Source organism: Cibotium barometz, chromosome 29 (assembly GCF_041138505.1).
Source record: "Cibotium barometz isolate CiBa-2024 chromosome 29, ASM4113850v1, whole genome shotgun sequence".
NCBI classification, from domain to species: Eukaryota; Viridiplantae; Streptophyta; class Polypodiopsida; order Cyatheales; family Cibotiaceae; genus Cibotium; species Cibotium barometz.
This window is the reverse complement of record NC_141074.1, coordinates 33,672,627-33,682,450: the sequence shown is the minus strand read 5'-3', so window position 1 is coordinate 33,682,450 and position 9,824 is coordinate 33,672,627. Positions and strand designations below refer to the sequence as shown.

The 9,824-nt window shown below is 43.4% G+C and overlaps 1 protein-coding gene across 1 annotated transcript; it reads left to right on the top strand.

Annotated features, from left to right (window-relative positions):
* The first annotated feature begins 6,660 nt into the window (after positions 1–6,660).
* On the top strand, positions 6,661–9,472 carry LOC147622076 (pentatricopeptide repeat-containing protein At1g15510, chloroplastic-like). The gene has a single exon (XM_086823169.1). It carries the CDS (start codon positions 6,790–6,792, stop codon positions 9,028–9,030), a length of 2,241 nt encoding a protein of 746 aa, XP_086679295.1. The 5' UTR covers positions 6,661–6,789; the 3' UTR covers positions 9,031–9,472.
* The last annotated feature ends 352 nt before the right edge of the window (positions 9,473–9,824 follow it).

Sequence of the window (9,824 nt, the reverse complement as noted above, 5' to 3'; positions counted from 1 at the left end):
GGCCACTTCATGGCTAGGTTGAGGTGCATTGTGTTGTGTTGGGACTAGCAAGGCCACTAGTTGTCTCTCGGGTTGGGGTGGCAAGGCCTGAGGCAGTAGAGTCCTTAGAGGTTTCCTGATTGCCCCACCTTAGGAAGTAAGCACAATAGAGAGTGGGTCGAGGTCTCAAATGTAAACACTCCTTACTAGTGTGGTTTTCTCGATAAATCCGGCACCATACTAGTTCTCTCTTGGGGTAAAGATGGGGTTGCCCAATTTGGTAACGGCCTTAGCCTACTCTCCATTGTTGGGTCATTTGTTACATTAATGCAATGCTCAACTTGTTGCTAGCTGCTCCACTTGTTATTCTGAAGAGGACTCTTTTCCCTTTCCTTCAGATTTCATGCTTGTAGTTTTGAAGGAAGCTTTAGAAGTGCCTTCATACAATTCTCAGGAACAAGTTCAATGTCCTCGAAATCTGGACATGGCACTTCTATAGCACTGCTCAAAGGAGTATGGGAGAGAGCATACATGGAGTTATGCAAGGCTACATCTTTAAGTCCCTTTAGGAATTGTCTATTCAGTCTTTCGTTGGAGAACTTATCTCTATCGTTATAGTGAGAGTGGAGGTATCTCACCCAGTTGATATAGTCCCAAATGGATTCTCCCTCTATCTATCGTTGGAGAACTTATCTCTATCGTTATAGTGAGAGTGGAGGTATCTCACCCAGTTGATATAGTCCCAAATGGATTCTCCCTCTATCTATTTTACATTGTGTAACTATTCAATTGGACTCCATTGAGTTCCTTGTCTTTAATATCCAACTTTGAAAGCCTCTTTCAAGGTGTCAAAGGTAGCCTTGTCTTCCACTTTCAGTAATCGAAACCACTATCCTGATTTTCCATCAAGGGTGAGGCTAAAGGCACTCACCTTAACTTGATCGTCCACATGGCCAATTTTCTAACAAACCTGGCTAAACATCTCTAGATGAGGTATGGGGTCTCTAGACCCTCAAACTTAGTGATAATTTTGGAGATGTGGGCTGGTTTATTTCTCTTTGGTCTTGGCCATTGCACTAACTGTGTAGGTGTTGGTGGAGAAATTCCTAAAGCTACCTCCCTCCCTATTTCCATGTCTATCCTTAACATTTTCGGTATTAGTCCTATCATGGTTAAAGTTGGAGCAGGTGGGGTATAATAGGTGGGGGAGATAGGCCTAGAGGATAGTATCCCATATATGGACCTTCCTTAGTGGTGGGCCAATGTGTTATTTGTAAGGATCCACATGGTGTTCGAGACACACTTTGCGAGGCGGGTAGTGGTCGTACATTTGTGTCGTGTATTGGCTAAAATGTTCTGGGTGGGCTCGTTCTCTTTGGTAATTAAGAGGTCTCTAGACCTTGGTGAGCTGGCTCCTGGACCTAGGTTTGGTGTGGCCTATGGTCGTGGTATGAATTTTCCAGTTGGCATGGCTCCCCAAACTGCTAGATTAGTCTGGATTAGGTTACTTGGACTCTGCCCCACCTCATGTCTAGGGTCTAGCAGCGATGTGATAGTTCTCTTTGGCTGATATTCCGTGCCTACGTCCCTGGGGGTGAGGCTCTTCCAATTGTACATTTCCCAGGATAAAGTTTCTTAGTCTTGAGGCAAGACTCCTTTGCAAATGTGCAGGGGATCAGGGGTCTTTCTCAAGAATCGATGGTCTGTCCATGCACTAGGCAACCAAGAGTTGGCACAAATTGCCAACCCCGACTATGGCAAAGAGTTTTTCAAGAAGGTGATCTCCTACTAGGGCTGGGGTGAAAAGACGAGCAGATTCACTACTCCCAAGCTAGTAGAGATCTCTCGGGCACATATTCCAAATGTAGAGTAAGATCACACATTTTGTCTCGATGCATTAAAGGTTTTTTGAGATTGCAGCTTCGTTTACAATGCAGGAAATGTAGGCTCATTGACATATTGGTAGGTGGCGAGTTTGCAATAAGAGGCACCCAGATTCCTCCTTTAGACAAAGTATTCTTCCTATGGATACATCGACATGTGTATTGGTTCCAATTAACCGAGTATACACTACAATTCTATGTGAAGTTGGAGGCAAGCTCACCCACCTTAGCCGCCATGTATGAGAGAGCCACATTGGACTAGGGGGTGGGTATCACTTCAAAGATTTCAACAATATGCACTTTGAAAAGGTGTTTGTAAGGTGGAGAGGGAAAATGCGTGCCACCCTAGATCCTGACTAGCAAACCTCACTTGCCATGCATGCACGGCGCCTCTTGTAGAGGTATGTAGTAGCATGCCACGATATTGTGTGTCCTATATTATTGTTATTCTATTGTATTAAAAAAGTATTCAAATGTATTTGTAATAGAAGCTGTGTGTGTAATCAAATATGTAATCCTGAGCACCCTTCAGACGCATGGGTATAGTCCGAGAGAGAGGAGATAGGATTGTACCCCAAGGAGTGGTGGATCGATGAGCTACGAGGTAAGGACACTTGGATATTGTGCCCATGGTGGATAGACTACCCTAAGGGAGATGGTTGAGTAGTTTCAGAGTAAGTTTCATTGTGTAGGGTAGCACATTTGTATGAACTATAAAGTTTGTTTTTAGGGAGTTTAAAGTTGCTATGTGGGTTGGATGCAGGAGGAAAGAAGGGTAAGAAGCCTCTCAACGAGCAAAAATCGGTCACATTGAGGAGAAGAAGGACAAGAAATCAACCCACAGAGGAGAGACTCAAGGAAAAGGGCACGAAGCTAAATGAACACGCATTTCCATCATCCATGACTGTGACAACAACTCCCAACAAGAGGTCATGGTTAGAGTGGGAAGGGGTTGATGATGATGAGGATGTTGAGGATAGTGACCTTGAGGATGACGAGCAGCATGAGTCCCACGCATGGGGTGATGAATAGATTAGTCCTAGTGGTGAGACCGCAGAGAGCATGGTTCAGAGAGTCCAAAAGAAGACAAATAGACCTATTGGGATTCAGTAAAGAACATGTGCGGAGCACTTGGGGATTGATGTGTGAGAGGCAGAGACTACATTGCACAAGACTTTGTTCTTATGCTTCTCGCCACAATACATGTATCTCATGTCAGAAGATGGATGAGAAGAGGTGAGTGAAAGAGTGGTTTCTTAAAAAGTGAACAACCATGACTTCCCTAACGTACTTACAAGTGAACAACCATGACTTCCCTAACGTACTTATTACAAGTGTGTGCATGTGGGTCACTGTTTTGTTCATTGCCATCTTTATGCACGACTATCATAGTACGTCCAGTCGACTGAAGTATGACAGGTAGGGAGGTGAGGTAGCTACAGATCTTCCAGGTTTTTGAGGTGGATGACGATATCTTCCTAGAGTCTAAACCACAAGAGGGAACCCAGCCATACAAGTTGGGTGCAGATGGGAATCCCATCCAATATGTTGTTGAGCGTAGCGGGGCTTTTGCAAGGTAAGTAGAGCACTCTCACTTCATTACAATTTGTTTCAAGTAGTGTAATCATTATATATTCATTGTCTAGTTTATTGTTATTCTTCCATTTATATATGCTAATGAAATATTTTCCTATGGTAGGTGGTTACTCGGGATGTTCATTGATTGAGAGGATGCAGTCCAAGATTGGTTTGCCGGAACTAGGACCCTTGCTAGAGCATGCAAGATACTACGGCATTGCATCAGCATGGAGAGCAACGAGGTGTGCTTTAGTTCTTGTATACGACAACTTTTGCACGTTCTCGAAGATTTAGGTCAATCGTATTTCAAGGGTGACATCAGTGAGACTATGCTCGATGGGAGCAGCAGAGGGATGTGGAGACATCATCTTCACACGTTCCTCACCACCCTTCTCCACCCACCTGAGTACCCATGAGCCCAACAAGGTCAAGTGCCTCATCATGGCCACTCGGTGTTCCAAGGGATCCCCCATTTTGGCCTGTTATGCCACATATGTCCCCCGTGGCTTCTTTTATGATGCCCTCATCATGGGCACAATGTCTCGAACTTGCGAGGCAACTAATCCCACTTGCACCTACACCGTTTGATAGAGCTCTCTATATATAGCCACCTTCCTTCTTGCATCCGTAGCCATGGCGCCCTTATTGATGTATTTTATCTCTTGTAAATAATGACAAAAATATATTGATTTACACATTATTGTGATACACTTTTGTACACTCATATTATATCTATGGCATTGTTTTTTGCTTTTGTTGTAACCATTTAGATAATTGAATTAACAATAGAGAGAGATGGAGCAAGATGCATAGAGATGGAGATGCCATGAGAGAGAGTGTGAGTGAAAGAGAGAAAGCTCTAGTGAGAGGGAGACTGTGTTGTTGTCTTTGTAAGCCGTGAGTCAAGTGCATAGACATTTGATATTTCTGAATGCTTAAAAAAGTTTTTTTTATTTTAAATTTTCGAGACCTTATAAATAGAATAGAGATTGCCATGTTCCACTACTCTTATTCAAGGAATACATCCCACCCCACCCACCCCTTATATCTTTATATTGTCATAGGTTGGGCATAAGCTCTATTATCACGGGTTCATCCACCAATCCCTCTTATAATACGACATTTGCAAGCATCGTAAAGTAAAGCTCTTGACTCTTTCATGCACCTCAAAGAAAAAGAACCAAGATCGGATGCCCATATGGAAGCATGGACAACAATGTCTGAAGTGTAGGAGCTGTATAAGAAGCTCACAACAGAGAAAGTGGTAGACCTTACAGACAAGAACATGCTAGAGGTCAAAGAAACAACAACCATTGGGATGTGGAGAGCCTTTGGCATCATTGAAGAGGCAAAAGAGGCTCCTCTTTGAGGAGAAGTTGCCACCTTCATTGCAAATTTAGGGTAGACGGAGAAGGCGAAGATGATAGGGGAGGTCCCACATGCTTTCATGTATTGTTGCTTGTGTTCAACATCTCATAAGTGTTTGTCATAATATGTTGCAGTGTAATTTTTCTTTGAAATATAATGGAAGTTTCATGTCTCTATGGTGTCTTTGTAAAGAAGTAGCAATGATAGTGGCCCATGGAAGTAAACAACATTGTGTACCCACATGCTTTCATGTATTGTTGTGTGTGTACACAATATCTCATAGGTGTTTGTTATAATATTCTGTAGTCTTGTAATTTTGCTTTGGAATATAATGGAAGTTTTATCTCTCTATGGTGTCTTTGTAAAAAAGTAGCAATGCTAGTGGTCCATGGTGTCTTGTGCTCAACATCTCGTAGGCGTGCATAAGTCTTGGAATGTATTGGACAATCTTGTAGGCTTCCCTAGAGACAGTCATGATCAATTACAAGGATTTCATAAGTGTTTGGCCTTTCTAGCCAGGTTCCTCATGTTATGACCTTGGAGTACAAGATTCGAGAACAATTACAATATAAAATGGTGGGAATTACAAGACTCGAGAACAATTACAATATAAAATGATGGGAATTACAATATAAGTAAAGATGCTCATTACAAAGCATGTGGATGTTATCAGTAAAGAACCATGCTAACCCTAAGTAGGTGTGGCCTGTTGTAAGGGGCATGTGGACTCAGATGAACAATTGGGTTCTAAGTGTGCTTGGTCATAGCGTGTCTTGGTCACACTAGCTCCTTAGCAAGGCAATGAGCTATTTCTGCTAAGGACATTCATATGTCACATGACCATGTTCATCTATCTTTGGGAGTAATAGGGGGTCTAGGAATGCTTTGATGTATAGGGAACATGGCACTGTTGGATCCTAAAGAATTTCTCTTGTGCAAGTTAATGGCTATACCTTAGATGGGTTTGGTATTCTTTTGGTTAGAGGATGAGGTTGTTGATGTGGTAGAATCCCAAAGGGGAAGTGGGTATATCAATAAGGAGCTTTATCTATCTATTGGTGGCATTGTGCCCCCATTGATTTCTAAATGGGTTGCGTGTTCTTCATTATTGGAGACTTGTTGCCATCACCTAGGGCTCAATGCCTCTTGGTAATAGTAGAGTCTGGGTTGAAGCTCAGAACCTTTTTTTGGATGCTTGGTTGTTGATTAAAGGGGTAGCCACTTCAATTGTATATATTTTTTTGTGGGTAGCAATATGTATTTCCCAAGGCCATAGTGATTGGCTAGCTACCTGGTATATGATTTGGTTATCTTTTTGGAGGGTCGTCATGCTCTTTATTACTAATATATAAAACCAATTCTCTCTATATATATAAAAAAAGAATCCTTGTGACGTTTTGTACTTTTTTGAGCTAGAAGAAAGCCAGTTTCTTAAGAAGAAGATCCCCATTCCCAAAGGGTCTATGCAATGAGATTTCAAATAGATAATTGCAATACATGATTAGCTAGTCCCTTGTGCTCACTAAGTCTTGTGGCTCTGTGTTTACCAAACCTTGTGATTACCCTTTTCAACAGATAATTGCAATATATGACCAACTAGTCCCCTTGTGCTCTCTAAGTCTCTAAGCATTGGGGCTCTCTGTTTACCAAACCTTGTGATTACCCGTGTCCCATTGTGCTCTCTAAGTCTCTAAGTCTTGTGGTTCTTTGTTTACCAAACCTTGTGATTACCCTTTGCAATTGATTTGTAAAAACAATCCATGCTTGTAAACAATCCTTTTTACAAGTCTTGTATGCTCCACTATCTTGTCAAGAGTGCTAACAACCCAGAGCAAAGGTGTAGAGTCCTAACAACCCAGAGCAAAGGTGTTCACTGGTCCATCCCAAAGCAACACTCCTTTTACATTGTGAACTCTCGATATTGGTGGCTATGGGCCGCCCCTCCCGTTTCTCAACATAGGTAAGCTATGCATTTTGGTAGATGATTCCTGTCCGCCTGCTGCAAATACGACGAGCGTCAACATTAGCAGAAGTAGCAACACATACACAACCACCCACAAGAAAAGAAAGCCGCCAACATCATCATCACCATGATCATGCTCATATTTCACAGGAGGGAAGGCCTGCATCTCGCTTTTCCTGCACGAATGAAGAGCTTCTTCAAACCCTTTGCGAGCAAGGGCAGCTGCACAGTGCTATGTCTGTTCTCTCCGGCATGGAAACAGCCCCCTCCAACAACACCTACGTGTCCCTCCTCAAGGCCTGCAACAGGAGCAAGGCCCTCGCCCACGCCAAGCAAGTCCATGCCCACATTGCCGTACATCGTACCCGCCTGACCGGCTTGCTGGGTGACTACTTGGTTGTTACCCTCGCGAAATGTGGTGCCGTCGAAGATGCAATCCACATATCACATGCATTGCCTTGCCGTACTGTCTTCTCTTGGACTGCCATCATCTCTGCTTATGCAGACACTGGCAACGGGTGCAAAGCCCTCGAGATGCATCGCCATATGCAGGAGGATGGTCTGGAGCCCGACAGTTATACTTTTGTAAGCCTCTTCAAGGCTTGTGGAACCATACCTGACCTTGAACAGGGCAAGAAACTACATGCGGATGCTCGCACAAAAGGCTTCACATCTGATGTCTTTGTTGGGAACACCCTTGTAAGTATGTATGGCAAGTGCAGGGCGGTTGGGGAAGCAGAGGATGTGTTCAGTGCACTGTCCCAACGTGACATCGTATCATGGAATGCAATGCTTTCAGCGTATGTTGAGCAGGGCCAAGGAGAGAACGCATTGCAGTTGTACAGACAGATGAAAGAGGAAGGCAAGAGTCCCGACCCGCACACTCTCATGTTTGTCCTGCAGGCATGTGGCATCCTTGCAGAGAAGGAAGAAGCTCTTCATAGGGATAGGGAGGGAGGATTGACTAAGCCAATATCTCTAGAGATTGGTTTGGCATTGCATGCTGATGCACGCAAAAAGGGCCTTGAAATGGATTCTTTTGTTGGCAACACCCTTGTGAGTATGTATGGAAAGTGTGGGGCAATTGAGGAAGCCGAGAATGTGCTTAGTGTGCTTTCTCAACGAGATGTTGTGTCATGGACTGCAATGCTTTCAGCATGTGTTGAACATAACCAAGGAGGGAAGGCTTTACACTTGTACAGGCAGATGCAAGAGGAAGGTGTGAGTCCAGACCAGCTGACAATTGTGATTGCCCTTCAGGCATGTGCCATCCTTGCAGAGAAGCAAGAAGCTCTTGTCGCAAAGAGGGGATCAATTAAGGCGATATCTTTAGAAGTTGGTAAGGCATTGCATGCAGACACTCATAGGAAGGGCTTTGCATCGGACGTCTTTGTTGGCAACACCCTTGTGAGTATGTATGGCAAGTCGGGGGCGGTTGTGGAAGCAGAGGAAGTATTCAATTCATTATTCCAACGTGACTTAGTGTCGTGGAGTGCAATGCTCTCAGCATATGTCGAGGATGGCCATGGAGACAAGGCATTATGGCTGTATAGACAAATGCAAGACCAGCATGTAACTCTGAATGATGTGACATTTGTTTGTGTCCTACAGGCATGTTGTGCAACAGGAAGCTTGGAGGTATGTAAACAGCTTCACTTTCAACTTGTCTCTGCCAGGTATGATCAGGTTCCCTCAGTGGCAGCATCTCTAATTCATGCATATGGGAGTTGTGCAAACATGGTAGATGCACAGGCGCTCTTTAATGACCTCTCAGAGCCTGATATCGTGTCATGGACTGCATGTATTGCTGGTCATGCAGAAGAAGGGAATTCTATAGCAAGCTTGCATATGCTCGAGAAATTAAAACTGGCAGGCATCAAGCCCGATGAAGTAATGTTTGCTTCAGCTCTCTCAGCTTGCAATCACAGTGGCCTTATTGTTACAGCTCTTGACAACTTTGAGTCCATGACCCAAGATTATGGGATTACTCCAAACATGAAGCACTATGGTATTATGATAGATCTCCTTGGGCGTGCAGGGGACTTCAAGAGGGTAGAAAACGTGTTAAGGCGTATGCCGATGCTGGCTGATCTGACCATTTGGTTAGGTTTGCTGGGTGCATGTGGTAGGCATGCCAATTTGAAGCTGGCTAAACAGGCATTCAGTAATGCTGTGAATCTGCAGCCTGAAGAGATTACTACATATATTTTGATGTCAAACATCTATGCAAACACTGGGCTGCAAGAGTGTGCAGTGTGAGGTGGATAACTAGAGACAGATGGTATGCTTGGAGGAACTCTGGCCAAACCTGGATTGAGTGTTACACACTGGTACATTTTCTTTGGGGTCGTGTTGCTTGATCATGTATGTAAGGTTTGAATCCATTTTTTCTTGGAGAGCAACTGTTATCACACAAATCCATCAGAGCACGATATGGCATTATACACAACACTAAAGCAAATAGTGTCTTGCTTTCCTAAGAGCACCAGCATCCGTACAAATAATGTCATTCTTTACAGGAAATTAGCTTATGACTTCCTACAACAGAACAAATGCCTAATGGTCACAACTTTTTTCACAGAGGCTACTTGCATCGGCCCATAGGAAATCACATGGTTCTCATCACATATAGGATGGGATTTGTACATGATGCTTGCTATTGTGAATGTGACAATGGTAGTAAGAAGTAGAAATTTTTTAACATAACTCTGTGGTAGAGATGTAATTGATTACACAAATTGCAAACAATTAATTACTCTTCATCAATACTTACAATAAAAGCCTAGCTTTATTCGGAATGAGAGAATAAACGAGTCCTAAATGCTATAAGTTTTGTTTGATACGTGAGTACTACTTTAGTAGCACAAATTTCGACGGAGTATCGACATACGGTGGCTCATCACAGGCTCTTTCCTCCGAGCAGTCGGCAATTGTGTCTACTCTCCACTTGACTTCCTGTAGAGCTGGCCTTGACATTGTGTGGTGGCTAGGTGATGGCCTCTACAACAACACCAACAGACACACAAGAAGAAAAGTAAAAGGGATCAAAACTG

What these genes read in the sequence shown, in the direction of transcription:
- LOC147622076 (XM_086823169.1), top strand. Translation starts at nt 6,790, where the DNA reads ATGATTCCTGTCCGCCTGCTGCAAATACGACGAGCGTCAACATTAGCA.